The sequence below is a fragment of the Lethenteron reissneri genome, chromosome 55, assembly GCF_015708825.2.
Source record: "Lethenteron reissneri isolate LAM-NWPU_2019-01 chromosome 55, ASM1570882v1, whole genome shotgun sequence".
NCBI lineage: Eukaryota > Metazoa > Chordata > Hyperoartia > Petromyzontiformes > Petromyzontidae > Lethenteron > Lethenteron reissneri.
Window position 1 is genome coordinate 4,102,985 of NC_083833.1, and position 13,843 is coordinate 4,116,827.

At 47.6% G+C, this 13,843-nt stretch overlaps 1 protein-coding gene across 5 annotated transcripts in view; it reads left to right on the plus strand.

Moving 5' to 3' along the window:
* Positions 1 to 13,843, plus strand: part of LOC133356786 (membrane-associated guanylate kinase, WW and PDZ domain-containing protein 2-like) — a 132,441-nt gene that overhangs the window by 55,032 nt on the left and 63,566 nt on the right. For 4 of the 5 annotated variants that reach the window (XM_061574465.1, XM_061574466.1, XM_061574467.1 and 1 more), the window contains 2 exons: positions 2,626 to 2,742; positions 13,029 to 13,148. In XM_061574465.1, coding sequence (XP_061430449.1) covers positions 2,626 to 2,742; positions 13,029 to 13,148 — 237 coding nt within the window. The remainder of the gene's footprint in view (positions 1 to 2,625; positions 2,743 to 13,028; positions 13,149 to 13,843) is intronic. The other variant, XM_061574468.1, reaches the window with a different exon arrangement.

Genomic DNA, 13,843 nt, shown 5'->3' on the forward strand with positions numbered 1-13,843 from the left:
ACAGTCATATTTTGAAATGTACCTATTTTCAATTATAAAACGTGTGAATCTGTGTCATTCCTTCACGTAAACTCCTGGTCACAAAAGCAAAGTTTGTGGTGAATAATATCCATTTTCTGTACTTTTTAGGCATCAGCAATTAAAAAATAACACTTTCTACCCAGGGACAAAAATCGTATTACCTATTACATAGTGTATAATTTCTGCATTGTATTTGAAACTGATTGGCCTACACTGGAGACGGCCTTCTCTATGACCGAGTCTCACCAGTGTCACGCCAGAGGATGCCAAAAGACGAACAGGACAAAGACGATGCACATATGGAAGCATTTATAGCTCGCGGTGAGCAGCAAAAAGGTCCCATTAATTTAGCTGCTCAGAAAGGGTGAAAACCTATTCTTATTTTTCGCATGTATGTTGAACTTCCGTGCCACTGTCCGTAGCCAGCTGCGCTTATCGGAGGTGCGGGGGAAGGACAACAAACTATACACAAAAAGTTGTTCTGAAGAAATTGATTTTCAGTCTCGGATATAAAAGTGGATGGCTCCCAGTGGCCAAATAATATCGGAATGAAGGGCGTTCCAGACGGCCGCAGAAGCGCATCTGAAAGCGCGTGATGCAGTGGCCGTTTTTGTTCATTGGCTAGCCAAAAGACGCTATGAGGATGACCGCAGTTCACGTGATGGTTTATGCTCCATGATGACAACGCATTATGAGTTTGCGTATGGAATAGCAAAATGTTTTGCATTGAACCTGGGTACGGTATATTATTGCTCCTGCCAATTATATCTTGTCATCTAGAGCGCATTTTGCTTAACAAGGCCTGACTGCTGATGAGGCCCCAGAAGATTGGAACCAGTCCAAAGTTTGTTTGCTTTAAACTGCTACTTAGTGATATTGGGCTGAACATATAATTTATTTATGTGTGGAGACTACATTCTGCTTATTGTACTGTACTCTCTTGTGTGCACCTTCAGTGAATTTCATGTCTTGTGGGAGTGTATGTTGCATACGATATATGTGTCTGTTAAAATGCCTGGCATTGCACCAGATATTTTTCATCAATTGAATGCCTTCTCTTTGTCCTAAAACATTGGCAATTTTTTTGTTATATTTTTGGCTTGACATGTTAAACCCATCACAAAAATAATTTGTAAGTGCCAGGCAGTTGGGGCTTTGTAAGTAATTTGCGTTTAACTACAGGGGCTTGACATTTTTTAAAAAAGACTTCTTTTTTTACATCGCATTTATTGCAACTGAATCTATTTAAGCTCTGGAAAAAAATTCTTCACCGCACATGATTTCCAAATCGTTATACTGTACTGTGCGCGTGTGTGTGGTTTCTGTAGTCTGAGAGTGCTACTGTTGCTTAGAAAATGAAATTTGTGTTTTTTTTTTTTAAAGTTGCAATATCCTTGTGCAAGCTACATGCAACGCCTCTGCTGAAATTTAATTTCCTGGGTGCGGTGACGTAGCCCAGGCCCAGCGTGTCTGCTGCTTGTTGCTGGGCTTCGTGATTTAAAACCAGCAGGCCACCCTGGTTAATATTCAGGTGCGTCAACAATAACATCTGAATTGTCACGATTCGGGGTCCTTAAGGGGGTTGCGTGGATTGGATTCTTGCATCGCAGGATCATGAGAGTTGGCGTCCGTGGCTTGGGGAGGCCTTCATCTAGCAGTGGATTAACCATGGCTGATGATGAACTTAGACTCTTTAGAATCTATTTTAACCTATGAGACCTCATTTACCAGTGGCAAAATATAGTAATAGGTTTTTACCCTTTCAACTGGTACAAAACTATTATTATATTACTAAAAACCTATTACTATATTTTGCCACTGGTAAATGAGGTCTCATAGTGTAAATGCTTAACCCGAGCTCTCAATACTCTGATAGTGCGCTGTTTTTGAGTTGTACGCCTTTTGGCGTCATCTGGTCCCAACACCAGTGGAGACTAGGCTCTATTAAAAGCTGTCTCGGGTGTGGGACCAATCAACTTCAGGAACAGTGCTTATCATCATCAGAGTTGTTTCTTTTTGTTTCTATTTTGACTGCTTGTGTTGTGGTTATTGCAAACATGATGCCTTGTATAAAGGTGTCAGTTTTGTACCAGTTGAAAGGGTAAACACCTATTACTAAATCTATTTTAAAGCAACTAACTGAATTACGGTGTCAAAATCAGAGACTTCCTCTCTCGCCGCGTCCCTGCTTAAACATTTATTCGAACACCCCTTGTTGTTTGGCTCAGCTGTCGTCCCCGCTCCGCGCTCTTGTGTTTTTTTAGCAGAATCCGGGCTGACCTTTCGAGCGCGCCTTTCTCTCGGCAGCCCGTCCCATACCCAGCGAGTGAACGGAGAGAAAGGTTGCGTCGGCGATAAAACACGGCACGGATTCCCGGTCGCGCGACCCGGAATGCAGAACCCGCCCCCTTCATTCATCACTCACTCCACACTGTGGCGGAGTGGGGGGGGTGGCGCTACCATGTGCCGACTTTGGGGCTGTGTCTGGCCGCCAAGTGTTTACGGGACTGGGTGCCGCCTGGCCTAGGGGAACGGTGGTGGTGGTAGATTCAACCGCTCGCCCCTGACTCCGAGTATCGCTGTTCGTGTGCTCTCCACTTCCAGGCAGCCTGATTAACAAGGACCTGCGGCACTACCTGAACCAGCGGTTCGCCAAGGGCTCGCTGGACCATGAGTTCCAGCAGACGATACGGGACAACCTCTATCTGAGGACGACGCCATGTGAGTGCGATGCCTCTGTGTCTGTGCGTGTGTGTGTGCTGGAAGCGGCGGTGTAGCAGTTGGCTCCGCCGAGCTACGAACCTGGCGATCCGGGTCCGGTCCGATTCCCACTCGCGGCCAACGCCGGTGACGGTTATCTAAACCGGTCATGGGCCTCCCCTAGGTCGACTCGGCCTCAAATGAGTACCTGGTGCGGTGCGTAAACATCGCCACTCGGGAGACGAAGGCGGTCGGGCGTGGTGCTGGCCACCCCACCCCCTCGTGTACCGTGCCAGCCTTCATGGGTGCTATTCGCGAACAGCACTTGCCCCAATAGTCTGTTGAGGCTATACAGGGGCTCTTTGTCTTTGTTGACAGTGTGGTCCTGCTGTGTGTGATGGTCAGCTGTGTGTATATGCATACGCGTGTGTCAGGCTGGTTCTACTGTGTGCGTGTGTGAGTGGTTCTTCAGTGTGTATGTATAGGTCAACTGTCTGTGTGTGTGTGTGTGTGTAAGCTCTAATAGGTGCTCACTAACAGCATTTATTTACAGTCTGTTAGGCTACAGAGGGGATCTTTGCATTTCTTGTGCTCATTATATGTATCCCTACAGCCAATTTAGGCTTAATGGGGGGTCTTTATCGTTATTGTTTGTACATGCATGCAAACCTGGAATTGGGCCACCTTTAGGTTGACTCAGCCTAAAATAAGTAATGCACTTGGGGGGGTTATCTGAGCACCAGCACTATTAATGGAACTAGTTAATACGTATGTATGTGTGTATTGTGTGTTTTTGTGGGTGAATGTGTGATCCAATAGCAAGTGCACTACCCTACGATTACAGCCACCTGGGTTCAATTCCCAGCCATAACTATCATCAGCGGGAAGTGATATCTAAACTGGTCCTATGCCCTCCTGTGGGTCAACCCACACTTAAATTGGTATCTGTGTGGTGTGTAAATATGATCACCGGGGAGACAAAGGCGGTCGGTAGTGTTGTTGGCCAAGCACCCCCTCGTGTGCCATGCTGTCCTTAATAGGTGCTCAGTAACAGCACTTGCCCCAACAGTCTTACTTAGGCTGTATTGGGGATTTTTGTGAATATGTGAGAGTAGTGAATATGTGCCACACACAACTGAAAGTAACTGGGCATGTTGCTGACTTCACCACTCTCTTGTGCGTTGCTGTACGAGATTTAAAACCTGACCAACTTGCCCATAAAATTGCACAAGACATGCTAACGGACCCACTAGCCAACCAATTCAGCCATTGCAGCAGCCATATCATTTCCCAATCATTATCACCTCGCCCGTTCACACGGTACAGTGGGACCACACTTGATTATGAGACACGGGAGCTCAAGACTCAAGATGTGAATGCGATAGAGAGGTGGGCTGGGTGGCTCTGGGAGTTGATGCTGTGTCAGTGAGAAATGAGTTTGCACTGCTGAGAAATCCTGGGTTTGAATCCAAGTGTCAGCCACCTGCGATTTACAACTGGATTATCACGTCTGATATGAGTTCATGGTCTGGAGCCTGGCAACCAATGAATACACACGAAAAACTCATCGCACTAAATTTGGTTTTGCACTTAAGTTGGCTGAAATCCATCTCCTGAGAAATAAAATATCAGCTTTGACTCCTGTGATGAACCTCGCTTTCATCATCAGCAGAACAAGTGGGAATTTACTGCCCTCTCCTGCGTGTGGACCAGAGGTCACATGCAGTGTTCTCAGAGGTAACTCTTTGGTGTCCATGTCAGCGAGCCGTTGCATGACTCTGTGAGAAATATGAAATGATCAAAGTGTGGATAAATGACAGAAAAAATGTAAAAGTCCAGAAGATATATGCCACCCATACATGTTCATGGTTTGGCAGTAAAACATTGTTTAGGGATCGCACATTAACTGTGAAGGCCTCATAGAGGCCTCAGAAAAATGTACTTAATTTGGCTCATTCCACCTCTTGACGCTTTGCATGGCACATCGCAGAGAGGGCCGTCAGTCTATAGTAAGTGTGCCACTTATTACAGATTTGAAGAAATTGAAGTAACAGCAGTCGTATTTCTCGAACGCAGTGTCACACGTGACACTGCTCGCTGTGCAATTCCTCCGTCGCATGGCGTGGCACTCGTGTGTCAAAATACCAATGTGATTTGGGCACAGTTGACGGAAGAAAAAAAACCGTTATGACCATTTCAGTGGAGGCACACTTATATTGGCTTTTTTATGAACTCAAACTGATATATTTTTTTCTTTATATATATGACGAGTTTTAAATCTTCTCATTCAAAAGACGCCACAGGCTGCTTGACCACGCGTCTCTAAGTTCTGATCCCCACGTATTTCGACATCGCCCAGAGCCGGGCTCGTTCCTATCAGACCTTGCAAGCTAAGCAGGATTTTTTTTACCATGTATATGGCTTTGATGGGTGCCCACCGCGCCCCCCCCCCCCCTTCAAAAAGCCTCCGTTCCAGCAGGCGTTGTGGGCAATAGAGGGCAGTGCGGCAAAACTCATTATTGTTCTGCAGTCTGCCCCCACCTTTACCAACCTGTACTGACCAGAGGCAGTGGGGTATGGTCAAATAGCCCTCACAACCCACACAGATGGTGGGGGGGGGGGGGGTTAGGAAGCCTTCGTCCAGCAGTTGATTTTACGACTGGACTTTAGCTCCTCACGATCCCACACATTCACATATGCGGCTGAGGTAAAGTGGCATGGGGCCATGTCGTATGTGGTACGTTGCCGGGCATGGTATGTATGTTGGACTTCTGACACACTGTCCGTAGCCAGCCGTGCTAATTCTGAGCATGGCACATAGTGTGGCACATGCCCGGTTTATCCAGCAACCCGTGGCAAAGGTTGGCGGATCACACCGAGATGAAGCCATCACGCAGGAGGGCACCCGCCTGGATTGCGATGTTGCCCACTGGATGACAGAGTACGTCAAATCGACTTGCCGATCATGGTGGAATTTTTTGCATTTCATCCCTTTGCTAGAGTGGCATTTATCTGCGCACTTGTGTTTCCCCGCGAATGCTAAGTGCGTACTCGACTAATTGACCAGTATTTTATTACAGTTCTTCAGAGCTCAATTTCCATGAAACACATTCACGTGTGCGGTTGCACACGTCCTGATGTTTGATTAACGGAGAAAGGTTCTGCTTGAAAATCAGACGAGCGTGAAGTCGCTGCAACATTACCATAATTTGACGTAACCAAAAAATCTATTCTGCTTCTTTAGGCATTGCTCTATGCAGCACCATTCGGACGCTGTCTTTCTGACAGCCCTGTTCTTCATCTGAGGACGGCTGCTTGCGTTGTGGCCGAAACGTCGTGAGAATTATTTTATTATGTTTTATTTGTATTACTTTATTATTTCCCTTCTACGTCACTTTACCGAAAGAACCAAGAAGATGAATCCCTGCAGTCACGAAAGCTCTAAATCGAAATTTAACATTACCATAATTTGACGTAACCAAAAAATCTATTCTGCTTCTTTAGGCATTGCTCTATGCAGCACCATCGGGTCACACCGGCAGAGAGGCATTTCGTATATCCGTAGTGGCGTAGTGTGGTTGGCATGGGGCCCTTGTGCAAGGATTTGGGACTCCATGTCCAATTTCCTATTACCTCGTAATCCAGGCAGGTGCCCTGGTCCCTGAGGCCCTTGGGACCCTCCAGCCCCTAGCACCTTGGTGCAGTCGCACCGCCTGCACACTAGGCAGCCACGTTAGGTTTTGTGTCCTAATTTAAACATCGGCGCCCACTACTTCCAACCAAACACAGGAAAGTACACAATGGACACGTCGCTGTACTTGTAGGAAACATAGGAGGCCATTGTGTTGCCCGGGCCTGCCGTGCGCGCTTGAGCGCCTGCATTGTCACGTGCCTGAATAATTTAATGTCGTGCCTTTGTTCACTCGTTGGCCCATTAGCCCTTTTGCTATCGCGACAGTAGCAATGCTGATGCATGGCCTGAGACAGCTTCCGTTTTTTGTGGCCATCAGCCGTTTGGGAAAGCGTTGGGAGTGGCAGTTGGGGGGGGGGTGTGTGAGAGAGAGAGGAGCCCGCAAACAGAGAGAGAGAGTTTGCCAACGTTGATGCCATTGTTGGATTGGTGTCCGGTCAACATTGGCACGACGGGGCGTGGTCATTAGGCAAGACGTGGGAGCGTTATCCCGACCATTTCTGTCAATGTTATGATGGGCGCAGGCAGGATGGTGGGGGGTGACGTGGGGTGGAGGGATACAAAAATAGTTCGGCTGGTTTTTATTTTACACACTGTGTTGGGCGAGGCCTTCATCCAGAAGTGGATTACCAAAGTGCTGTTAATGAATGAGGTTTCTTTTGAATTAATTGTGACAAGCCTGGCTCTGCTGGTTCCCCGAGACAGATGCACTTGTCGTCTTGTGAGACCGGCGTAGCACAGTTGTGATCCGGTTTGACAAGGCCAATAGCCAGTGGAAAGCCTCCCCGTACTGTGAGGGTCACGCGCTGGCTGACCCGGCTGCCAGGAAGTGCCAGTGGATGAGTGCCATAGTAATCGGTATCGTTTATCAAGCGAAAGTTCATCGGCGCACAGTGAGATCCTTGAGACAAGCCTGTCTGGCGATGGCGACGGTGATAGGTTGCCACCATTTCATAATCAAGGTTGGTTTTTTTGGGTTAGGTCGCTTAAATATAAATGTGTCGTTAACCAACCCGCCACCCGACACAGCCAATTAGTAAGGTTTGTCCAGTGAACAAAACGTGCCAGTTAGCTACTACTTCACCACACCGGTGTGATGGAGAGTAAACCCACAACATTTACTATTTGAGTACAACGTTTCATTGGCGATTACAACCAGCTTAATCGGGCGATTTTCCAAAATAGCAGGGTTTGTGGACCATGCAAGAGATTGCTGTGGGATGTGAAACTCGCAAACCTGCTGGGTTGTGCACAGGTCAGGAGGATTGCATTGCAGTAAGTAGCTTCACGAACCCATCTGTGCAGACCTATGAATCTCTTCTTGCGAGCGTGGGTTTTCTCCAGGTGCTCCTAATTTTCTCCCGCATTTCAAAGGACCTCTTTTAGAAAAAGGAATTGACCAAAACATTGCGATGCAGAACCCTCTGGAAATGTTTTGAAAGCCAGCGAGGTCCTTCCCTGTATAAACAAAGGCTATTTTTGTATGTCTGCATTATTTATATTATAGGAATATAAATATCCACACCAAATATTAAAGCAAGGAAACCCAAACCGATATCTATTCATTTTCTAAATGTGCTTTTCTGTCTCCTGTCACCATGAAAAGGGGCCTTTGTGTGCGGTGCCTTGGTTGGAAGCAGGCCCTCACCGTGGGTAGCTGAAGTCTGTTTGGACGATCTCACTGGGGTTATTGAATTCTCCCCCGCCATTCCTCCCCTCCCTCCCCCCCATGTCTCCCTCCACTTCCATCGGCCAGGGAATAATGGCTAGCAAGTCGTGGGAGACCCAATTTTTTTCTTTGGTGCCTTTTCTCCCCACCACCACCGCCCACCGCCCCCCCACCCCAAACGTGCACGAAGACAAACGTTGCACACGGCACGGAGCGGCAAGCTCCCATCCCGCTTCTTGCCGAAGTTCGCGGTGTGAGCCCGGCGGCCGTCCCAGTTAATAGTGCGGGCGCGTTGACCCACAAAATTGCACGCGCCTGCCCGCTGCTGCATTGTTGGAGGTGGCGGGGCCACGCGTGTAGTCGTCGTCGTCGTCCTCAGAATTTGCAAAAATTAGAAAATTGCTTGCGGAATTACCTGACGGTGGAGTTGCGACATTGCCCCCTGCTGTGAAACTACTGCAGAATTTTACCAGTCTGTAAAATGTAGCACCGGCGTGGTGGATTGGCCTTGTTATCACGAAGGCGCGATTGTCCGTGGGTGGATTTGGCATGCTTCACGAGAAGGGGGGGGATAAAAAGATATCTCCATGAGCAATGCTGGTTTGTGTTGTTATCAGCGGTTCCTTACCGCTCATCGAAGGTCCGCTACTCATGTGACTGCGAATTTGTTGCAGCCGGAACACCGGATACGATTATCACCAACAACCACACACTGAGTTTTCGCTCCCATTATGCAGGTGAACGATACATGCATTTTTGTAGCCTAAACAGTGTACGTTTTGTGTTGTCAGTGTGCTTATCTTTTATGCAGGCCCTCTCTCCCCCATTACCCCATTATATAATTGAGAGTTGACTGTGATTGTACTTGGAACACCAGACGCAATCGGATGGTCGTGAATTTCAATCCCAGTCGTCGGTCAAAAGGGCCCATCAACTAGTCCAGGTTCTACAAAATGAATACCACATTGTGGGAAGTCGGCAGCGGTCATCATATGGATGGACCGTCCCGTGCCTTGTAAACGTGGAATTCCCACCCTTGGCCCTGGGCTGCCAGTGTGTAGGAGCGCTGCCCAATGCCCAGTTTGAGCAGGGAGACACTTTGACTTTGTCTAAAATTGTGACCATATTGTTCTTACCAGACGGCCATTGCGCTACGAACCCTGGCCCCACTTCAGTTAAATCCCTGGCCATGGCTAACATCGACGGTGATTTTTTTATGAGCGGACTCTGCTTTAAAAAAAAAAGAAAGCACCTGGTGTAGTGGAGTGAACCACAATACTCGAAGGGAGAGACAAAGGTGGCCGGACGTGGTTCCGGCCACACCGCACCGCCCCCGTGTACCCCCCATCAGAGGTCGCAAACGGGTTTTGATTCCTTACCCGTACCCGTACCCTACCCGAAATTAGTGACAAACGGTTACTCACCGGTGACTCGCGGCCTACCCGTACCCATAGCCGGCCGCACCAGGGTCGCAAACGGGTACCCGGCCGGGTACGGGTAGCCGGGTATCGGGTAGGGTACGGGTATCGGGTACCCTACCCGAAATTAGTGACAAACGGTTACTCACCGGTGACTCACGGCCTACCCGTACCCGTACCCGGCCGCACCAGGGTCGCAAACGGGTACCCGTACCCGGCCGGGTACGGGTAGCCGGGTATCGGGTAGGGTACGGGTATTGGGTACCCGGTTGTGACCTCTGCCCCCCATCCCACCCTTCATCGATTCTCGCCCTAAAGGCACTTGCCCCAACAGCCTGGTTTTATCTTTGCTCGCCCAAAAATGCATCTGCTGCGCAGGAACGCCATCGTGGGTGTTCACAATGAAGACGGTGATGTAATAACTCTACAGGATTTACAATAAAGCCGACCGTTTGAAGTTTATTTATCTGTGAAATTGCCACCGGCTGCAGTGTTGTTGCTGTTGGGCTCGGAGTCTCGCCGCCAGCAACTCGTTGATCCTCGAACAACTGCCAGCAAGCTTCCCCCCCCCCGATCCCAACTCTTCTCTGCCACCAATTTAGATTTCATCAACGAATGTGAAATGTTACTCTTTGGCTGCAATTAGCTCGCACTCGTCTCTTGCCACGTGATGGTAAACGAACAGGGAAATGATTGCTTCTGTGCGGATTTGCACTTGCGTTGCTGCCAACTTCTGCTAGCGTGGCGCGTTTGTTTTTGCCTCCCTCGCCTCCCTCTCCTCTCTTTCCTCGCTCCCTCGCTCCCCCGTGTTGTTTGCGATCACGAACGACGCCGCAGAGCCCCCCCAATTGCGAGCGCGTAAATTGTCGACCGAAAATCTCCCGCCCCCCCTGGCCGCAATTATCGTAATAATAACAATAGTAATGACAATTCTGGTCTTTGCAATTGTTTTGAGGGAAAATATGCAAGTTTTTAAATTGGGGGCAAGGAGGTGGGGGGGGGCGTTTTTTAAATTCTATTTGGGCTCCTTTTGTGCTGCTGTCTGAGGATGGCCAAGACGGGTGTTTGCTGTCCTCATAGTGATTTTGTCGTGCGTGCGTGTGTACACAAAAGACAAAGGCCCCCCCATATAGCCTTCAACAGACGGTTGGGGCAAGTGCTGTTAGGGAATGCCTCGTGACGGCCGGCATGGCACACGAGAGGATGTTGACCAGCACCGCTCCCGGCGCCGTGTCTCCCCCAGTGCTGATGTTTATATACCGTACAACAGGCACTCATTTTAGGTTGCGTTAACCTAGGGGAGGCTCAAGACAAGTTTCAAATATTCGCCACTGTTGTTGGTTGTGAGCGGGAATTCAACTCGGGTCACTGGGTGTACGTGCGTGTTCCTGCGTGTTGCGGTGCTTTAGTGTTTCACACGCCTACCAATTAAATCCTGGTGATCGTAATAATATTTTCAGTTGTCAAAATGTTTGGCTTCACCTTGACGAGTACTCGGGACACACACCCCTCATTGCGCGTATCTTGTTCTCTCCCAGCGCGTGATCACGTGGGATGGTCATTGTGGGTGGTCACTGAGTTGGTCACTGATGTGGTCACTGAGGTGGTCACTGAGGGGGTCACGTGGGGTGGTCACGTGGGGCGGTTACACGCCGGTTCGCTAGTGCTGGTTGACGGTGGAGATTTGAATTTAGAAATCTTTGGGAGTACCCCAGGAGTGCTCGTGCCCGCCAGGGGCAAACACCCCGAGTCACTTCCACTCCCGCAGATTTTTTTTTTTGTTCCCCGTTTTACAAATAAAGTCCTCTTGAAAAGTAAAAAAAAAAGGTTGTCTCGTCTCTCTCAAGCCACTCTTGAACTGCCCAGGAACTGCAGTCAACTCGTGAGCAGCAGCGTGCATCGTTGGTTCAAATCAAATGATGCAATTCTATTCAAAAATAGAATTGCATCATTTGATTGTGTGGTTCGTAAATAACTTTTTGGAAATGTGATAAAATTTATACTTTTTATTTATTGCTGAAAGTTGCCGAAAGAAAACTTTAACAAAGTGTCGGACGCGATTGGTAGTTGGGGAATATTTTTTTAAAGAATGTTTTATTTTTTGACAGTGCTGTAATTATATTGTTGCTTAGCAAAATGTTTGCTTCACCTTGGCAAGCACTGGGAGACGAACACGACCCCTCATTACGCGCATCTCATTCTCTCCCAGCGCGAGTGCATTAATCTGTCACCTTTTGAGTTTTATTTATTTACTGTAAACATTAACACAAACGTGCTCCATAGGTCAGGTCACCGCGCATATTTCACGACCTTTCGGAATGTTAAAGCTTGCATGCCAGTGCCGTGCACACACAAATCTGGCAATGGAAAAAAATATTTTGTAGGCCTCGATAAATTATTCACAAGAATATGCTACTCTGTGCCTCTTGCAGATACAGTTAAGGATATTTTTTATTTAATAATTATTTTTACTTTGGGGCAGTGACATGGCCAATTGGGCATCGCTTTCGCCGCTTGTTGCGAAGGTTCGCGGTTCGATTCCGGCAGGTCGCCCTGGTTAATTTCTACCAATGGATTTTCATAAAATACGTCCGCTTCATCGTGGACATTAAATAGCCCCCCTGACATCGTTACAAACGAGTGGGCCATCGTGGGCCGATGTAGTGGTTCAAATTTGCTAAATATTACCCGCAATCTACTCACTTTGAGTTACACATTGCAACGTATTCACCTTCGCGCTGTCATCGCCTTACACTATAAAAATGTCAAGTACCAAATTTACTGAATTATTGTTATCGTTAATGCTGAAAGCCTATCTGCCAGAATAGGCATGTCATATAAGCTATCTTCTCATCCGTCGTAAGGACATCCCTTACATGATATTGCTTCTGCCTTGCTTGACATATCTAAGGTGCCCATCGCATTGCAATTCACTCTGGGCAATTGTTCACCACCCGTGAAAGTAGATACACCGTTTACTCTCGGCCTTGAATGAGTAAATGGTTCGACAATAATTTAAACTATCGCAGCTAATTTAACTACACTAACTTTAGAAGCTGAATACAAGCACCTCACTGGGAGAAAATCCCAGGTGCACTCATAATCTGAAGGAAAACTAAACTATTTTTTTATTTTATCACGTAAGGCCCACTGAGCTATATAGCTATTTTACATAAGCGACCTGCACACAAATGATCGTTCGGAGAAGTGGGCTTATCGTGTGGAAATGTATCGCAGCCAAACGCTCTAAACGCACGTTTCTAAATGTGGAGGGAAAAACTGCAGGACCCGGCGGGATCGAACCTACGACCTCCTGCATACCAGGCGGGGTAGTTAACATCTCGCCAACACAGCCACCAGGAGTGTGTTTGTATCAAAGGTTGCCTATGGCAGTCGCCCAAGTGAAGTCAGTCCGATTTTATTTTTGCTCGAACACCTGGTGACTTTCTGGAACAAATCCTGCCACCCAATGCACTAAGTGAAGGACGTGTTGCTTATATCAGAACTGTGCTGGTGTACATGCATGCAGGCACAACACGGGCACCTCGAGAAGGCGAAGTGCCCGGAGTGGACTACAACTTCATTTTGCTGGCCGAATTTCTTGCGCTGGAGAAGAGCGGCACGCTCCTGGAGACGGGCACCTACGAAGGTGCTTCGCGGCCACCCAAATTCTGCCACACGCCTCTAACCCTTGACCTGGCGAGGACCCCCGGGTAGTGGGACTGGCTCAAGTGACGTAAATTGATTTAATTGTTCGTGCGTTAATCGCGCGTCCACTCGTGTTACGGACTAAATGTGGATAGTTTCTCATTGTCGCGCCAAAAAATGCACTTTGAATACATTTTAAGAGGGGGTGGGGGGGAAAACCTCTTAAAACTTGGAGTGATAACGTTGACCCACGTGTGCGATTCTTTATATTTGCAGCTGCTGCAACAGATTGGGTTTATATAAATTTTCATGAGGACATTCTCATGATAATGAAATTAGCATTCTCCACGTTTTGGGAATTATGACGCACCGGTTTGAACAACGAATATTCTGGCATTGAACGAAATAAAAAAATATATAAACCTCAAAACGCTTGGCAAACTCACCGAGGCAGTGTTGTGCAGCGCACGTATCGGTGCAATTAATATTTAGTTTTGCTTAATCCCATCGCTCCAATTTTTTGCCTTTTTGATGTTGGCACTGAGTTGTCTGTACCTTTTACAATTCAATTTATGCGGTGAGCCTTGACCAAGTCTTTTTTGTGTTCCACACTGCAACCTGCCAACTGTTTAGTTTATGACAGTAGCACAATTAATCGTTCTTATTAGGCACGTAATCATTCGTCCATTGTAAATC